This window comes from Lethenteron reissneri, chromosome 17, assembly GCF_015708825.2.
Source record: "Lethenteron reissneri isolate LAM-NWPU_2019-01 chromosome 17, ASM1570882v1, whole genome shotgun sequence".
NCBI classification, from domain to species: Eukaryota; Metazoa; Chordata; class Hyperoartia; order Petromyzontiformes; family Petromyzontidae; genus Lethenteron; species Lethenteron reissneri.
The window spans coordinates 5,830,861-5,850,613 of record NC_083795.1 but is presented as its reverse complement, the minus strand read 5'-3'; the positions used below and the strand labels follow the sequence as shown (position 1 = coordinate 5,850,613).

The following is a 19,753-nucleotide window of genomic DNA, read 5'->3' as shown; positions in this document are numbered from 1 at the left end:
TGGGTTTACTCTCCAACACACCGGTGTGCTGTATTAGCAACGAATTGGTATATTTTGTTTACGTGACAACCCTTACTAATTGGCTGCGTCGGGTGGTGGCGGTTTTAACGACACCTTTCTATTTACGCGATCTCACCCAAAAACCCTCTATTATGGATAGTTTCTAATGAGTGGGCCCCTCTTATTAGCCGTATGACTTAAGTGTTGGTACCTTAGGTGGTACCAGTTCCTGCTCTGGGTCATGAACTACGCACTTGGAGTTGTAGCTTCGTGAGATCAGAGAGAGAAAAATAAACAAACTATAGGGTCTGGAGGAGCGGTGGGAGTGATTAGCAAACTGCGCCATTATGAACCCGGCCAGCTGAGTTCGATTTCACGGCTAACATCAGTGGCGAGTGATATCCCAAGCAGTTCAGCCTCGCCTCATATACACCTAAACGAACCCACTCTGGCCAACTTGATGAGTGAGGAATTCCCACACAGCCCCTCTATGACTGTTATTGACAAACGACCGTTTCATTATCAAATGCGCATTTCATTTTGTATTACATCCTTGCATGCCGTCGTTTTATCATCGCTCATCCACACGCATCTCTTGCAGGCTGAGCAAACACAACGTTGCTTTCAATTGCTTCTAATTGTGGGATGGGAATTAGTCGCACGTGCTCGTGACGATAGTTGTCGCGTGATTGCACGAGTAGCGTGTGCGGCGTGGCTCATTACGCCACGTGAGGCCACGCGCGTTCCCCACCACGACTGGGCGGCGACAAGGCGCGGCGCCGAACCCACGCCGTTTATTTAAGAGACGCGGTTGTGGGAGGCTCCTTTCGCTGGAGGAATGGTCGTGTGGCCATGGCACCTTTGTCTCGAGAATCTGCGGCGCTTCGGTTTTTAGTGTTCAGGTAACGCGCGTAATCACGCCTTGCTGTGACACCCGCACACCCCGCCCGGTTGTGATTAAACGACTTTAACGAACACAATTGGAACCTCGTCAACTTCAAGGACCGTGCATATATTACCAGAGTTGTGTTTTTTGTTTGCATTACGACTGCAGGTATTGTGGTTTATGCAAACATGACGCTTTGTAAAAAAAGGTGTCGGTTTTGTTGCCAGAAAAAAGGGTAAAAAACCAATTGACCGACTTTAACGAAGGCAAAACAGGCAGCCACGTGTAGCCCTTGCCACCATGCGTGCGCCTCGACATCTGTGTGAAACGCGCTTCATGGCTCGTCGGATTTCTCCCAGGATATTTTAAATTATGTTTCTGTATTTGCGACCAGGGTTCTTCTTTTTGTTTACGTTTCGGTGTCCTTCCAGTGCCTCCACGTTGGTGCCAAGGCGCTGCTGTCGACCTGTCGCTAGGACCCTATGCCGAACTTGACTCGCTGTGTCATGCCGTCTCTGTGCTTGCCCTCCCGCCTTAGCGTCTTGGTGGCTCACTCGGCGCTGGCCCAGATTGATCGTGCGTGGAAGAACGCCATCGAGTCGCACGACACTCCGAGCAGTGCGTAAACACACCCCCCACCCCCACCACATGTGCTCGTTCTTTGTAAAAATTACCATCCGCGCAGACGGGGCCGCATGGCTCGTTGAGGGAGGGGAGCGGGGTCTGGGTGCCCGGGGTTCCGTTCTGGCTTTTGAACGGCGTGGTGCCTTTGGTGGCCTCGGCCCGGTCACCGTTGACCGCATAGAGAAGCCACCCTACTAATTTTTGGATTTGACTTGATATGATGAATTCCAATTTAGACGAGAGTTTGTCACGTGGAGATTTCTTCAGCGTTTAGTGAGCGAAACTGCCTCCCTAGTGTATGGGACTTAATATAGCGCCCCGAGTTATGTGATATCTCTCTCCGCTGGTCGTTTGACTCGTGACTTAATACGGGTAACGCAATTTAAATGATTTGGCAAGGTAAACCAAAACGCATCGCATTGCTTTCTAATGAACCTGAAATATTTCCATGAGCTTTACTTTAAAAACGTATCTAGCCGCGATTTCGGGCAACGGTAGCTTTCCTGACAAAGGCCAGTGAGCTGAAACGATTCTGCTCTCATCTCGATGAAAGAGAGAAAACCCAGTATCTTAACTCTGCTCTTTCGTGGTCGTTAGGTGATGCTCAAAGTTGAAATGAAACGTGCGTGCACGCAAAACAACTCTTACGCATTGGCACTTCAAACGATGTCTCTACGCGCGTGTCGCTGGGTCCCCGCACCCACCCCGGCCCTCCCCGTGCAGATCTCTACACACAATGCCAGCCGTCGACCGTGGGCTTCCTTGTGAAGGAGGACGCGCGCTCCACCGTCTACTACATTCGAATCCTGGGTACGAGTCCTGCGTTGTTGTTAATCGTTGGAAGAAAATCCCTGCATCGATGACCCCCCCCCCCCCCCCCGCGCGCAGATATCCCGTACGTGTCCATTGCACATTTCGTTATTTGTTTTGACTTGCCTCTGTTTTGTGCCAATATGCTCAAATGATGCACAACCAACCTGATGTGCTTGTTCGTGGGTTCTCCAAGATGATAGCCGACGCTTTTTGCTTCGTGCTGGTGGTGGTAGCTGCTATTTTTTTTCAGGCACCCAAATTCTCCAGCCAAGTGGAGGTGAACTCTGACATAGACGCGGTCACAACCCAAAAAGACGTGTTGGAGCTTCCGCTGTTTACGTTTTTTATCGGGTTAAGGGTCTCATTACAATTTTTAAATCCTCTATATTAAGTTTGCTTGCTTGCTTACGACCGTGCAAATCTTTCGGTCGTTTAACCCAATTTCCGTGATCCAATCGAGCTGACATTTTGCACACAGACTCGTGCGTGACAATTTATTTTCGTGAATTTTTTTCCAAAATTTTACACTTAAGAAAAAAAATAATATTTAATTACCAATTGCTTAATGGTGGCAGGCAATCATCTGACCCATAGGTGGCAGCCATCTCAAGCCAGAGGACGAGAGGACTCTAGCCGCCACGCATATCAAGGATTTATAGTGAAAAACTTTGTTTTTACGGGTACATTTTTTGCCGTTTAAAAACTAGCCATATATAAATACAGAAAATAGAATAGGAGGCCGACATTTAGGTAGATCCGTTTTTACACCATTTGTGCCGCTTCGGACCTTAGGCAGAGTGGGTGGGCTGTGCTGAACGCACTGCGCTCTGAACCTCGGGACCAGAATTTGGTTTCCATCCCAGGATAAACATCGAATGTGGAATTCGTATATCAGAACTTGTGCTGTAATTTGTATCGCAAAACGAACCTCCATGATACGGAGTGGAGAGGCCTTCGTCCAGCAGAGAACTAAACAAAGGGGGGTGAACATTGTGATCTTTTTATTATCGTGAATCGTGTTTTCCCCAGATAAACAAAACACGGCCGAGTATGCCGAGACTCTGAAAGCAGAGGGCTGCGGATACGAGATCACCAGAGATGCCAACGGTCTGCATTTCGTAGCGCCAAACGGGGGATGCCGCGTCTACATCGACGTGAGTATCGTTGAGGTTCTGAGTGATTGATTTCAGCTTCGAGAAAGTGGAGGTCGTGGCTTTGGGGGATAACGAAGCTGCTCTTCTATCGTGGCGAGCTTGCCAGTGTTGCCGTGATGACGTGACCCCCCCCCCCCCCCACCTCGCCCACCCCATCCGTTCCGATCTCTTCCTGCAGAATGACAAACGAGTCATGAACGTGGAGGTGGAGAAGGTGGTGCGTGGGCAGAAGCAACGCGCCTTGAGATTCGCCATCGAGTGCCCCATTAGCTTGAGGTCGATTGGTGGTCAGAACCAAGGTATAAGTGTGGTGTTTGTGCTTGCTCTTTTTGGCTTTTTTGGTTGGTGAGGTTATTCCGGGCTTTGGTCTCTTTCGGAAGTGGTTGATGTGTTCACGAGCTCCATGCGAATTTTACTAGTTTGGTAAAAGAAAATACATTTAAAATCAAAAGTCTAACAAAACACTCTTATATCATCCAGTGCATAATGTTTGACTACAAAGTTATAAAAACCTTGCTCAATTCTAGAAGCCAATTTATTCACATCTGTTGTACATCAATCAGTTTCTAGCTTTTTGTCAATCCAATACTGAATAAAAAGTGTTTTATCCTGTATAAATCCGATGAGCTATGAAGCTCTTTTCACATTTCCAGTATTGTAAGGAGGCCCTCCATGCCACCACTTGGTGAAGGGGGGGGGGGGGCTACTTGACCATACGGTCACTGCTTGTCAATGGACGTAGAAATGCTGAACTATTATTAGGCCTTTTTAGCAAAACGCCACTGGGCCCTGTACTTGTCCGTGTATGCATGTTGAACTTTAATGCAGCAAATAGCCAACGGTGCTAATTGAAGGATGGAACGCAACGCTTGACCGGACTGTCCTCTGCAGAACTTCCGTGGCAAGCGCCTCCGTCGCCGTCCTGCGACGCCTCCACTCGCCGCATCCCGTGTGGATCTGGCTCTCAAATTCCGAGCGATGCATCTTGTAGGGAGCGGCGCTGCTGCTACGATGCAGCCCAGCAGACGTGCTTCTACGGCAACCCAGGTGTGTGTGTGCTCCCTGCCCTACCACAAACAATTGGGTCTATTCAATTTTTTTGTAAACTAATAATCCCAGGTCCAAATTTCCTCCACAAACCGGTAACGACGGACGCGTGCGGCATCGTGGCTCAGTTTGCACCACAGACGGCCGCTTTGTCATCCCGGTGCCACGAGACATCACCTCGCCGGCCCTCAACCTGAGCACCCTCCGCCTCGGCCTCGATCTGCCCGAGTGCCGTCCCGTGGTGGCGTCGGACGAATATGTCGTCTTCGACTTTCCATTGGCCTCCTGTGGGACGAGCTCGCAGGTTTGTTGTGCGACTTGGCAAGGCTGATGCCCTCCCCCAAAGTGCGCGGAGTTGGTTCAAACTAACTTCTGTAGAACTAATTTTTGTGTTTTTTAGTTTCTTCCTCCCTCGCACCTCGATTGGCTATATACGGTGTGAAAGAAGTTCTACAGTCTCAGGAAAGCCCCCTTGCTCTTAATGGGGAGGGAAAATAAGCTTGACTCGCACATCTCATTGAACAAGAAGTCTGCTTTTGTCGCGGTAGGTTGAGTAGATCGAAAACTTAATTAAAGTTTGACCATCGTTGGTGAGGGGGAGGGATGATGCACTGGAAGTGTTCGGCATGGGTTGTTCATGGCTTGTATCCATGACATCACTACTCCAAAGGTGCACGCATGATTTGGCATCGGTTATCCTTTAAAGAACAATCTTAGTCTTGCATTGACAACTGAGTTGCGTGACTGGTTGTATAACACAACTTTAAAAAAGTGGACTTGCAGGCATTTCCGGGTAACATTGTTTTAAAACGTGTGTACCAGTGATTCTGGAAACCATCAGTTTAAACCTCAAGTCTTGACGATTCAAGCTCCTTACAGGCTGGGCTACTCGACTTGCCTAGCTGCAAGAGAACTTTTTTTTGAGTTGGTGACGGTTGTGTAAATGGACTAATACGTAGAACTAGGTACATAATGTATTAAACGGACCATTTGAAATTGGTGATAATATTGAAGTATTTTCCAGGAATTACTGAATTGTGTTATACAAAACCTAATTCAGTTTCTTTGGAAAATTGGTTTGTTTGACCATAAGACGTTAAGCATTTGACCTCATCTTGCAGCCTTTCCAACTCTGATGCGCTGCTATTAAGACCTGCCAATAGGCATTTTATTCCTTGCATAATAATGCTCGTCGAACAACTTGGAACCATTTAAATTATTGAAAAATAACGACCGAAAAAAATACAGAAAGATGAACAATGTGTTCAAGCGTCTAGAAATACGTATTCTGTATGTTACCAGATATTAGCTTCATGTTGACCCTTGTCCTGTCCTGCTGCAGTGGGACGGCGAGGATCTCATCTACGAAGTGATGCTGATCGCTGACAGAGAGCTCTGCACCGATGGGGATGTTTCCATCACGAGATCTTCAACTTACGAGTAACCTCCCGACAAGACGAGTGGCTGCACGGCCCACCAGTCCAATGTGCAATCTGATGATTTTCTCCCCTCCGTTTGACCTGTAAAATTTGACCGAGAGTACGTTACGGCATCTCTCTCTCTCTCCTCCTCCCTTACAGGCTGCTTCTGCAGTGCAGATTCCCAGGGATGAGCGACGTGGAGATGATCGGCGTGGAGGTCAACACCCTCCCCCCTCAGCCACCGGCCACTGCCGAGGGACCCCTATTCATAGAAATTCGAGTGGCCACTGGTACGAACGGTGCACCGACTGACTGACCCACCGATAATTTAGTTTTTAGGCAGCTCCACTAGGTAGGATAGAACCACTCGTGCATCATTTAGTTTGGAACTGCTGTATGGCTAACGCTATACCATTCCTCTTAATTAAAGTGTAGTGACACAATTGTGTGATTCCACTGATCTACGTGTCAATTTTCAGTAATGCTCCGCGTGGGCTATGACTAATAAACTACACATCAACTAATCAACTGTGCACATCACCCACGGTGGAATGTGTCGCTTCGCATAACTAGAGCAAGGAGTCGCCACCCGGGTCTGCTTTGTAACGCTTGTAACCATTCATAAAAGTGACCGTGTCACTCTCCCAGACGGAGATTACCTGGACTACTACTCGCAGTTCCCGGTCGTGAAGTTCTTGAGGGACCCCATCTTCCTGGAGGTTCGGCTCCTGGACCACCCGGACCCGAGCCTCGTGCTGGTGCTGCAGGACTGCTGGGCCACACCGACACCTGACCCCCTCAACAGCGTCCAGTGGAGGGTGCTGGACAACCAGTGAGGCAGCGCACTAATTACGTACAAAGTTGTGCACGTGTGGTGAAATACAAGTGTTTTTTTTTTACTAATTAGCAGTGAAGATTCACTGATGCTTCAACCTTAATGTAAACGTGTTTGTATGTGAAACTTGGATGGCAATTTCGGAAGCTAGTGCTTTTTAACAATCGAGCTAATACTAAAGTGCAACGTGGGACGGGAAGGTGGTTTATACGTTTTTCCGAGATGAAATCTGAAGGTGGCGTCATCACTTTGTGCTGCAGGATGGCAAGGAAACGACACTCGCAGAGAATTGAACATAAAAATAGACGCAAGGGGGGTTGAGAGGATGTGGGGTAATTTGAGCCTTCAGAAGAGCATTGACGATAGAAATGGAGGGCAGTCAACATTAAGGGTAGCATAGAAGTCTAGTGCTGAGATAATGAGTCAACTTAAGAGCCACGGTGGAGGTGAGAGAAGAGCCACAGGCTGGGGGATAATGCCATGACTATGCACTAGTATTTAACTCCTTCAGTGAAGTATTACGATACGGCTGGTTTTCACCTAATTCTGAAAAACAATCTGTGCAGCTGCCCTTTCACAGATGACAACTACCTGACGGTGCTGCACCCCATGGCGGAGTTCCCCAGCACGCCCCTTGGCACGCACTACAAGCGCTTCGAGGTGAAGACGTTCGTTTTCATGACGCCGGGCGGCACCGTCTTGCCCAACGGACAGGTGAAGCGCGCCGAAATCGAGGATTAATTCCTCGCCGATACCTATTCTGCATTGCCGACATGGCGGTTTACCAAATCGATTAACTATTTTTAAATTCACTGAGACCTCCTTTACCAGTGGCAAAATATAGTAGTAGGTTTTTACCCTTTAAACTGGTACAAAACTGACACCTTTATTCAAGGCATCATGTTTTCAATAACCACAACACAAGTAGTCAAAATGCAAACAAAAAGAAACAACTCTGATGATAATGATATGCACTGTCCTTGAAGTGGATTGGTCCACACCCGAGACAGCTTTCTTTAGAGCCTAGTCTCCATTGGCGTTGGACCAGATGACACCAAAAGGCGTACAACTCAAACAGTGCACTATCAGAGTATTGCGAGCTCGGGGTAAGCATTTACACTATGAGACCTCCTTTACCAGTGCCAAAATATAGTAGGTTTTTACCTTTTAAACTGGTACATCTGGTCCAACACCAATGGAGACTAGGCTCTAAAGAAAGCTGTCTCGGGTGTGGACCAATCAACTTCAAGGACAGTGCATATCATTGTCATCGTCAGAGTTGTTTCTTTTTGTTTGCATTTTGACTACTTGTGTTGTGGTTATTGCAAACATGATGCCTTGTATAAAGGTGTCAGTTTTGTACCAGTTTAAAGGGTAAAAGCCTACTTTTTTAAAATTATCAGGTATGGTTCAGTGACCTGGCTGCGAAATGATGGCTCAACGAAGTGGCTTATCACGTGCACATTTATAGTAGACAAATACTCAATGTATGTTTGTAATTGGAGAGGGAGGAAACTGGAGGACCTAAAGAAAAATCCACGCTGCCACGGGGATAACATGAAAACTCCAAACATACAGCCGTGAGGATGGCAAAGTGAACCCATGACCCTCATGCGTACAGGCGAGGAGTGAGTTAACATTTTCTTGCTACGCAAGATGAATCTCTGGAGTCTTAATCGGTGCACTGCTCTAGCACAAACTCTGGATGGTTGTTAAAGTGTGCCTCCTTGAATGCTATAGCAACATGCACATTAATCGCTTAGAGTATTCTTATGAACCGCTTAAAATGTGTGAGCCTGGAACGCATTCTCTGCAGAGTAATTGACGCTTTTTTGGGTTTCCGTGTGGTCTTAACGTGTCCAAACACTGCCTGTCCACTGACCTTTAAATGTAATACAATTTAACGTGTGAAATTGCAGCACAGGGATTTGCACACTACTACAAACCCAATGACCTGAGGTTTTGGTGGCAGTATGGTCCAACTAGTATTTAATTTATTATTTTATCTTTATACGTGACTTTACCGAAAGACCCAAAGAGTAATTCCTGCAGTCACGAAAGCTCCAAATTAAGTTTGGTCCAACCCCAATGACTTGACTGAAGTGGCCCTTCATCCAATAGGTGGATTGACAAAGTAATGTAAATAAGTAATCAGTATTTGTGTAAAAAACAAATTAAACAGCCAGGTTTGTCTTCTCAGCTCTACTTCCACTGCAGCGCCTACGTGTGCCAAGGGGACGACGTCTCCTGCGTGCCGCCATGCCCCGTCTCGAGATTTAAGCGTAAGGTCCTTTGCGTTCCTGCCCGGTTTTCGCCTGCTCGGCGGTTCTCGGGTTTTTTTAAGTGGCGCATATCTAAGCAAAATTGGATGCGTTACGCGTCCCAGGCTAACGCGCTGTGAAATTTAGTGTGTGTATATATATGCAGAGCCCAACAAAGCTATGATCAATCGCAAGTAGCATTGGCGGCGTCATTGTATTCACGTATTGATGCTCTTGACCTTTAGAAGTGGTTCATATGAGAGCTGTGTTTTTGGGTTGTTTTGCTTTTAACCAATTTTACCCCAAATATCAAGACTGCCTCCATGACATCTGTCTGTAACGAGTCTATTCGGAGCTTTCTTGGCAGTAAAACCCCATGTGGGTTCATGGCCATAAAGTGGGTATTGCAGAACTACTTTAGAGATCCCTTCAGGGGGGGGGGGGGGTGGGTTTTTACTGTTCGTGAACATTGTTTGCCTAAATGACGGATGGCTCCTCGCCGGTGCGTTTTCTCCTACAGGAACGCCTGCTGATGCGGAATCTTTGTCCCTCGTGACTGTACAAGGACCTGTCATAATTTTGGTACCCGAGGAGAATGAAGAGTGGGGATTTCTATCGAGTGACGTTATGGACGGTAAGCAAGCATAGTTGGTTGTTTATCCATAATAATGCATTTGTAATAACCACGTGAAGAATCCATTGTGGCAAAACATCTCTTAAATCAAGATGTGAGATCGATTGCAAAAATCCTTTGGTATAGAAAATCTCAAAAGTACGAAAGGTTGGTGTTTACCCACAACTAAACGTAGAAAACCCATTTATCTGTAAATGCAACACTTTTGTTATTAGTTAACGGTCCATATCCCAGTGTTCCTGAGACTATGCAATGCATGTCTAGCGCCAGTCAGCTGGGCAACCTGGCCACCTATAACCTCTTGGTGTGCCCTTTCTATACCTTGCATTTGTGAATGTTAAATGCGTTGGTGTGGCAGGGGTGATTTGTCAACGGCATGAACATTTTATGACGACTAAATAAGCAACAGCTTGAGAGCATTTCCAATAAGGAGCAGTAGTGGTGTGATATGGCAGAATGTGTTATAATGGCCAATTTTTAATGAGACTTAAATGTCCTGGTCTTGGAGTGGGATTGACCCTTTTTAAAGCAGGCGTTTACTATTTATATTCTTTGGGTCTTTCGGTAAAGGCACGAAGGTTCAAAGAAAATAACAAAACTACGACGTTTCGATCGCAACACAAGTGGTCATCATCAGGAAAAGGAGGGTTATATTCTCAAGACGACTGTTTGTTTATAAAGGTTTGAAATGGGCGTAGCCCAAATGTCAGCACCCAATGTTAATGACTTTACCGAACGACCTAAATAATATAAATTTCTACAGACACGAAAGCTTTAAGTCAAGATTTCAGGCGTTTACTCTTTACTCATTTAACCGATCTTGTACAGACACATTGAAACGCAGCTTCCATTGCGAAATAAGAACCATGCTGTTTTGCGGGCAGATCTGAAGGTGGTTTAAAAATGCTTGCCCTAATCGGCCACCTATCTGCGCGCTCTCTCTCTCTCTCAACGCGTCTGTCCCACTGCACAGGTGATGACGCGATCAAGGTGATGGTGCTGACGCTTGTCCGGAGTGAGCCTGCTTGTGGCCCTGATCATCACCCTGGTCATCGCCGTCTTCTGCCGCCGCCAGCAGCAGCGCGTCGTTGACAAAGCCTCGCCCGAGTTCGTTGCCCTCGGCTCTTGAGAACCCCGCGAGCCAAAACCGGCGTTCAATAGCAACGCGACTCGCTCGCTTCTTGCACATTTTGGTGGCGTTACGTTTTACTTCGGTTGAACAAGTCCATTTTGACGTTAGGTTGAAGACTTGCGATTCTCAAGTTTGGTGTCAAAGGTGACGGATTTACTGGGACTGCTCGACCCCCCCCCCCCCCCAGACGGTCCGAGCAGCCATCCGGTGGAAGTGAGTGACGTCCGTTGAGTGTGACGCCGGTTGTGCAACAACGCAATCCTTGAAATAAAAGTAGTGGCATCTGCTCAGGTGTGAAATGTTTTTTGTGTGCCGTCACCGTTCGTCCCCAGAAATGGTTGTGCAAGGGGTGCACATTTTACAGGAGCTTTAGACGTAAATTTCCGAGGCAATGTGGTGACCGGTGCAGTGCACATTTGGTCAACTGGTGGATGCCAAAATGACGGAGGCGTGCTTGGAATTTCTCAGATTCCAAAGTCGCGTTTGGAATGAAATCGCGCACCTCCCTCGGTTAGCGCGGTTGGCGATGTACTGTGTGCGGAAAGTTCCACACGCAGCTGGTTAGGCCCTTGGCCTAATGCGGTGACTAACCTCCCCCACCCCCTCGGAATTTTGACGATACAATTTTATATTTCAAATTATACTGTGGCGCATAAAATGATTTCGAACACGTTTGCTAAACAATATCTATTGGGGTATGCAACTACCAAACGCAGCGAAGTATGTGTACCTGGGACGGTTATTGCTGATGGGCTGGTATCGATACAATACAGACAAGAACATGTTGGACGGGATAACGGACAAAGGTGCCTAACGTATGTTGTGCAATGCCGGGTGAGGATGGAGAGCCCAACGTTAGAGATGGAGGACCTGCAGAAGGATGGACTACGAAGCAGACGCCTGGAAATGAACATTCCTGAAATAAAAGGGACGCGGCCAAAGCGATGTGGCACGAGTGGGAGAAATAAGACAACTTTTCAAAGCTATAAAATATTGACCGGGGAGGGGGGGAGGCTCGTTCATTGGAACCCATCATTGAAACATCCTGCAAATTACTTGAAACCGTTTTGTCAACATTTCCATGCCGTAAGCGGTTCTAAGTCGCGTAGAAATCCATCCAGAAGAACGAGATTGCTGTGAAACTCGTACGAGGGGTGCTCTTTTATTGGTCAACTGCATTTAAAAACTTATGGGGTGAAAGTGGTTCAGAGCAAATTGAGGCCTTTAAACCATAATTGATGGGTTTAGACGGAGTGACGGACCGAAACATGATAGAGAAACAACGCCAACAGACTAACAATGATCGGAGTCCACGTGTAACTACTGGACGCATGGGGAGGTAGATTCAATGTTACAGGTAGGAACAACAGATTCCACACTGCCCACCAGGGATTGTCTGTCTGTCGTGCACGAATGCGCTGTCCAATCAAGTTCCTACCTGCCCACTCCGAAGGAACGTGTTTATTGGGGCAGGTTCACGTGGCTGCAGAATTAAACACCGTCTCTGATCACTGCGCAGCAGCTGGAGCGAGTTTACACCCGTGAATGTTGTGGCCCTTTCAACCAGCATTAAACGGCATATTACAGTATTATAACGTGGGAATGCAATAACACCGCCGATGAGCACGGCTGGCTACGTACGCTGCGGAAGGCGTTCAACATGCATACAACACGTGTATCTGTGTCCATGTGCGACGAAGCGAGTGTTGGGCAGTCCCCACCCTACAGATGTCCTGGATGATGAGGCCCCAAGTGGCTCCCCATGAGCGCAGTGCTGAGACGCACCCAGGAGCGAGTCCACGTGACCCGCCCGCACCTCGCGGCTCGCCCATGTCCCCGCTGTGGGGGGGGGGGGCTGGCTTTGCCTCGCTTGCCGCCTAGTCTCTCCTCCTCCTCGCCCGTGAGCTCGCAGATTCGTACAGGTGGCCACCGCTTTGGAGGGCTTTGCAATGACGTGCATCGTCGCCGATCGTTGGCAACATCACTCGCAACAAAACTTAATATAATACACGCATATATCGTATTTTTCCGGATTATAATACGCACATGTATATATGTTGAACTTCTTTAGCACCGTACGTATCCAACCGTGCGAATTGGAGGTGTGGGTAAGGGCAAACTAAACACAGAAAAGGCTTCTAAAGAACAGTTTTTTTTGCACCTGTATTTCACAGCAAACGCTGGGCGTGCGTCTTATAATCCGGTAGGTACATACACGTGTGTGAGTGTGAGAGACACCAGCGTTGAGACTTCATTGACGCCGCTCGCAGGTTCGGGGTACGCTTCACTCCCCGTGCGTCTTACAATCCGGGAGAACTTGTCAATCCACGCGCAAGGGAACACGCGGATTCCCCCTCCTGGTCTCGCGCGTGCATCAGCTGGCCGTGGACACAGCTCGGCAAGTAACCCAAGCGGCTCGCTGACGGCCCTGACAGCGGCTGAAATACAACCCCCTCCCCCCGAGAGTCCCTCTCTCTCTCTGCCTCCAGAGGCACGAGGATCACGGGTTTGTCACCGTCGTTACGGGCGATGGGAATCGCCGGGGCGAGGCGAGGCCATGGACGCAAAGACTATTTGACTGAAGCCGGTCTTGGGTTTTAAGCACATTCGTTTCCATGCTCTGCGTTGGGCAGTGGCGCGCGCACAAGCGCGAACGACATTACGCACTGACTCTCAACGCGTTTGTCAATAAAAGTGGCTTAAAAGGAAAAATAATCCATATTTCAAAAACCGTTGTCTCGAAACGTCGCCAAATTGATATATTTCCTTTGAAGGCAGTGTTAGTAACGAGTGCGTTGAGTTTGTAACTCTTTCGAACGATGTCACACACGGTTCTAATTGTCCGCTTCGCAACATACGGAGAGCCTCGGTAACTCTACACCCCCCCCCCACCCCGCATAAATCACCTGTCGGTCGCGGGAAAGACCTCTCCAGCCTCGTCTCCGTAGCCAGCAGGCGGCTTATTTACAGTGGAGAATTAAGACTCGGCGCGGAGACCTTGACCTATATTTTGTTTCATTTAACTATACATAGACAAGCTCGGGTTCCACCTCCTTCGCCTCCCACTTACCCGAGTGATACCTTCCCATCATCCCTCCACCACCGCTTCTCCCCCCCCCCCCCCGACCTTTCTCTGAAGGTGCCCAACGCGGCCTCCATTGTAAGGAACCCGCATTTAAAGACGCCCCCCCACCCCTCTTCCTCCAGCTCACACCAGGGACCGTGGCTCGGGATGCTGTGATGGACCCCTGCATCACCAAATGTCCCGTGGCCCATCCAAGTTCGCACTCCTTAGCGGTGGTATTTCAGCAGGTGCGTGGACAAGCAATTGCCGGCATGCATTTATACCATTGTAACCTTAACCTACTAAACTTAATGGGTTTTTTATATTTTTTTCAGAAGCGACCTGGCCACAAATGATAACTCAACGAAGCGGCTTATCATGTGGAAACGTACAACATGTTTCTAAATGTGAAGGGAATAACCAGAGGACCCGGAGAAAAATGCACACAACCACGGGGAGAACACGCAAACTCCAAAAATACAGCAGCAGGCGTCAGGGTCGGGATCGAACCCACGACCTCCTGCATACCTGGCGAGGTAGTTAACATCACGCCACCCTTTTGGAGACCGAAGGCCGAATAAACTTTTCACAAATATCCCGCAGTAACACCTTTGCGTAACCCAGTAATCGATTACTATTGATTACTCTGGCTCACATTTGCCTCGAGAAAACGACGCCTTTGTCTGCTTTACTCTCACTAACGCGTGCGTTGTTGTTGTTGTTGTGTTCTTGTTGATGTCGTTTCGTAGCTCCGATGTTAGACGCGCGGCCAAATCTGCTTGCAGTGCCGCAGATGGTTTACGACCTTTCCCAAGTGGCGGCCACATTCATGTGTGCGGAGTTTCGGGAGTCCGTTTCCTCCCACGTGCAACCAAACACTCCATCAACGGAGCTGAACAAACGTCCCCAATTGCAGGACCGTCCTGAAAACACATGTTTTCGAGAGGCGGCTTTCCGGGGTAAAGGACACTGCAGTATAATTGTTTTTAGACGTGACGACGTTAAAGTGTCATTAGAAGTGTTACGAGACGTGACGACGTTAAAGCGACTACGGGGTATCTCGTGTGCGTCGCAGACCCGAACGCAACTTATTCACGAAGAAGAACAACAACATTCCTAACAATGCTGGAAATTCGACGTAACGGGATTTAAAAGCACAACTAAATCGACTGCGAATTGCACCGACCTGCCCAAGCCACGTGCAGCGCGCGGGCAGGTGAGAGCCGCCCCCGCGGCTCGGGGCAGACACGCGGCGCTACCCCGAGCTATGCAAATGCGCGGCTGTAATTGGATCTGGTGCACGGGACATCTCCCGTTGCCACGTGTGCGACGTGCAGGAGACGCGTCCAACATTACGGCCTGAGCCACGTTCAGTGCGTTCATTTGCACGGCCACGGCCACTCACTGGAGCCGCAGCCGTGACGCATAGACCCGCACACACGCGTACCTACAGCCACACACACACACACGCGTACCTACAGTCACACACACACACGCGTACCTACAGCCACACACACACGCGTACCTACAGCCACAAACACACACACACGCGTACCTACAGCCACACACACACACGGCCAAGTTCAGTGCATTCGTTGCCACGGCCACGGCCACTCACGGACCCAGAGCTGTGACACGCCGACCAACACGCGTACTCGCAGCCACACACACGTACACAGAGCCCCACACACAGAACCCCAGTGGTGACACAGACACACACACAGAGCCGCGCACGATGAAGCGCGCTTTCCACCGTCGTCCCGTCGCGAGTGAATGACACGAGGCGTCGATGGGGCTGCCCTAGACGACTCCGCCCTTGCAGGGGGGCCGCTCTCCGCCGCATGGAGGCGACGGCGCCGCGCACGACGACGACGAGACCCGCGGGACGACCTCGCCAAGCGCCGAGGGACTCTCTGCTCTTTGCCGAAGAATCCACGGCCCTCTGGTCAAGGATCAGGAGCCGAGGGCTCACGCAGCTGAGGCGGCGACAAAAGCCCCCCACGGCAGCGGCGTCTGGTCCCCCCTGGGACTCGATGGGATGGAACGAGAGCGCGGAGCCTCGCAGTGACGGTGCGTCACGGTACAGGGGTCTGAGTTTACCGCAGGGGGTTATAGGAATCAGCGATCCAAGTGAGGGGGTCATTGGATAATGCTTAGGTCAGAAGTGTCCAATGCGTTCGTGCGGTGTATTGTTATCATTGTTGTCCGTTTTGTCATCGTAGTAATTATGATCGTAAAAATGTAGGGCATATAAGATGCTTCGTCATCATTCAATCCTTCATAAAATATAAGGCGTATGTGATGAAGACTACAGACCATCATCATCAAATGTACGACCAGTGTGATGCATCGTCGGCATCGTCAAATGTATGATGCATCCTAGTGAATCCAACATCATTATAAGCGTTTGTAGAAGTTTGTTCCAAATGAAACTTTTCAAACTCACGAGAGACATCTCGCGTTGGGAGCGGCCGATGAAGGGAGAACTTTGAAACCGCGGTGATCGTTGGTTGGGAGGATGACTTCTCGTGTTGTGGAAAAAGACGAGAGAGAGAGAGCACGGCGTCATCATCGATGTCTTGTATCAAATCCAGGTTTTGGTCATTTAGACGACCAAAAAGATCCGAATAGATTATTTGTCTCATGACTTGACGCCGATGGAATCGGGATATAATTTTGGAAAAAAAACAAAACTACAAATATAATCAATTGCTGTACTGCAATTTCTGGCCAACCCAAAGCCTTAGCCAGGCTCAACTCCGCTTATCATCCGAGATGAATTCAGGATATGGTCGTACAGTCGCGATTACCGCAGTCCCATACTTTCAATCAATATTTAAATCCATATCCTTTGGGTCTTTCGCTAAAGCCACGTAGCTTTATCGAAAGACCCAAAGAATATGAATTCCTGCAGTCAAGAAAGCTTTAAGTCAATATTTAATACTTAAATTCCACATTTATTTGATATTATGTGTGCGGTTGATTGACAATAGTAACCCAAGAATCCTTCACAAAGCACCGACAAAGAACCCCCTTCACTACACAAATCATTCATCATTGACGTTCGCTTGCCACGAACAACATTTTAAAGAGGTTCCCTCTGTCTTTTTGAAGCAACTGGCTCATTCAGATGCCTCCCAAAAGCGTCGACATTGTACTGCTCCGCAAGCATGAAAGGTCGAGTGGTGAGCTATGAATATTCATAGGGTGAACACACGATGCATTGTGCACCCCAGAGGAGGACAAACGAGAGTCAGCAATGATGCAACGTGATGGGAACTCCACCATCGTTACACACATTCTCCGTCGACCGTTCGATGAATGATTTATATCTGTACTATGCCACTGTCTCTGTGTCCCGGTAATTCGTGTGCCCGCTGTCCATTTGAAGATTCCGTCATCACAACATTATCAGCGTTGTTGAAGGTAGAATAATAATTCCACGATATTTGTCCCAAATGTCGTGGGCATTTTCCCTTAGCCATGGCTAAACCTGTCGGGTGATCCAGCCACTCACTACACCCACATAGGCTGCACCCCTGTGTACAACACCAACACACACGACGACCAAATACAACAGACAGAATGAACGACTGAATGACTGAATGGACCAGTTGTGCTCCAGTTCCTCGTCCATCACGACACCACAACCACCACCACCCCTTCTCCCCGTGTCTGCAGCGGAGAGCGGGGAGGAAGGCGGCGAAGCTCAGGCGGCCGAGCTGAGCCTCACTCTGAACAGACTCGGCCATGGCCCCATGGGATTCAGCGTCCGCGGTGGGGCCGAGCACGGCCTGGGCATCTACGTGAGCCGCGTGGAGGACCGCAGCCAGGCAGGTGCGTGCATTGGGTGGTGGGGGGTGATGGGTGGGGGTGATGGGTGGGGGGGTGATGGGTGGGAGGGGGTGATGGGTGGGGGTGGTGGGGGGGGGGTGATGGGTGGGGGGGTGATGGGTGGGGGGTGATGGGTGGGGGTTGATGGGTGGGGGGTGATGGGTGGGGGGGTGATGGGTGGGGGGGTGATGGGTGGGGGTGGTGGGGGGGGTGATGGGTGGGGGGGTGATGGGTGGGGGGTGATGGGTGGGGGGTGATGGGTGGGGGTTGATGGGTGGGGGGTGATGGGTGGGGGGGTGATGGGTGGGGGGTGATGGGTGGGGGGTGATGGGTGGGGGGTGATGGGTGGGGGGGGGTGATGGGTGGGGGGTGATGGATGGGGTGGTGATGAGTGGTGGTGGGTAGGTGACGATTCCCATCTGTGACCATTAACATTCCTGTCCACTGACCACGATTCATCTTCTTAGAACTTCTTATTTCCTATGGACTAATTTACAGCAGATTAAAGATGCAACTTTAGATGTTGTTTATAAGACCTTTCTTGCGAATATTAAAATATAACAATAGGTTTTTTTCCCAGAAAGGGTGAAACCTATTGTTAAACTTTAGCTGTTATCCACTCAATTGTCTGCTCAGAAGCGGAGTGGATCTCGTCCATTCCTCCTTGAAAGGAGTGGAGACAGCAGCGGCGTGACTTTACCGAAATAACCAAATAATATGAATTCCTGCAGTCACGAAAGTTTTAAGTCAAAATTGGACGTAACTTTGACACACACATTCAGTCAATCAACTGTCCTGTCCTTGCAGCACAATTAACTTTGGAAATTTCCCCCCCATCACACCCCACACACACACTGCGTACGCGATCCCCAATCGCCAACGCACAATATTCCTCCACCACAGTGTCCCCTCTGATAATTCACGCACAATGCGTCCACCCCACTCCTATACTGCTCGTCCCTGTTCCCATCACCCCCCGTGCCCTCTCCCGTCCCCTGCAACCCACGACGGCCCTTTGCGCCACCACCGCGGGCGTCCCATATGCCCCCCCCCCCTACCCCCGCAGCCCAGCAGGGCATGTGCGTAGGAGACCGGATCGTGGCCGTGAACGGCGTGAGCGTGGAGAGCGTGACCTTGGCCGCGGCCGTGTCGGTCATCACGAGCGGCGCGGGTCTCCTGCGCGTCACCGTGCGCCGCGTGGGCCGCGTGCCGGGATTCAAGCGCTCGAGCGAGAAGATTTCGTGGTGAGCGAGACCCATTGCACCAAGTCCGTCGCCATGGAGTCAACATTGGGGGGGACAAAATCTTCCAGGGTGTTTGGGGGTCCCAACCCAGAAAAATATCTAAATTTGAAAACTCATTTCCTGTTTAAAACATTAAAAAATTCACTAACACATGAGATGGATTTCGATTTAAAGCTTTCGTGACTGCAGGGATTCATCTTCTTGGTTCTTTCGGTAAAGTCACGTAGAAGGGAAATAATAAAATAAATACAATTTATTATGTTTTATTTGTATTATTTTATTATTTCCCTACTACGTGATTTTACCGAAAGAACCAAGAACATGGGATGGACTTTTATTTTTTACAATAATGTCCAATACTGTAGTGTATTGTATTACATTGCTCTGTTTTAACTGTTTTACCATTTCTTGTTTCATTGTATGTAATGGCAGAGATTAGGGATTAATAAAGTACAACCATAACCACAATCATATAAACAGAAATCTATGCATTGATTTATATGAAGACAAGTCCAGATATTGTGGCCAAGGTTTATCAAAGTGTTGTTTTGATTTACATAGCATAGCAATTTTTATAGCAATATATTGGGGGGGACATTTTGAGCATATTTGAATATTGGGGGGGGGGACGTGGATTTAGTCATCCACTGGTACGAGAATATTTCAGAGAAAAATGATCAACATAGTCTTACATTTCAAACTGGACTTTGAGAACGCATTTTAACACGTTTGTAATCCCTCTTGTTGTGAATCGGGTTCACAAAGACAAATATTGATCCACTACTTTACTTCGAGGCTTTTTTA

The 19,753-nt window shown here is 48.8% G+C and overlaps 2 protein-coding genes across 2 annotated transcripts in view; both read left to right on the top strand.

Annotated features, from left to right (window-relative positions):
* The first annotated feature begins 756 nt into the window (after positions 1–756).
* LOC133343378 (zona pellucida sperm-binding protein 4-like) lies at positions 757–10,977 on the top strand. The gene is given in 15 exon segments (XM_061552952.1): positions 757–902; positions 1,425–1,504; positions 2,234–2,320; positions 3,353–3,477; positions 3,656–3,776; positions 4,369–4,524; positions 4,653–4,828; positions 5,867–5,964; positions 6,105–6,235; positions 6,594–6,777; positions 7,347–7,494; positions 8,981–9,062; positions 9,562–9,675; positions 10,649–10,680; positions 10,682–10,977. Coding segments are annotated over 15 exon segments (1,707 nt in total). The 5' UTR covers positions 757–852; the 3' UTR covers positions 10,805–10,977.
* Positions 10,978–15,712: 4,735 nt separating this feature from the next.
* LOC133343373 (PDZ domain-containing protein 7-like) overlaps positions 15,713–19,753 on the top strand; it is a 28,017-nt gene continuing 23,976 nt past the window's right edge. Inside the window, exons 1-3 of the mRNA XM_061552948.1 lie at positions 15,713–15,941; positions 17,553–17,708; positions 18,772–18,949. Coding sequence (XP_061408932.1) covers positions 15,713–15,941; positions 17,553–17,708; positions 18,772–18,949 — 563 coding nt within the window. The remainder of the gene's footprint in view (positions 15,942–17,552; positions 17,709–18,771; positions 18,950–19,753) is intronic.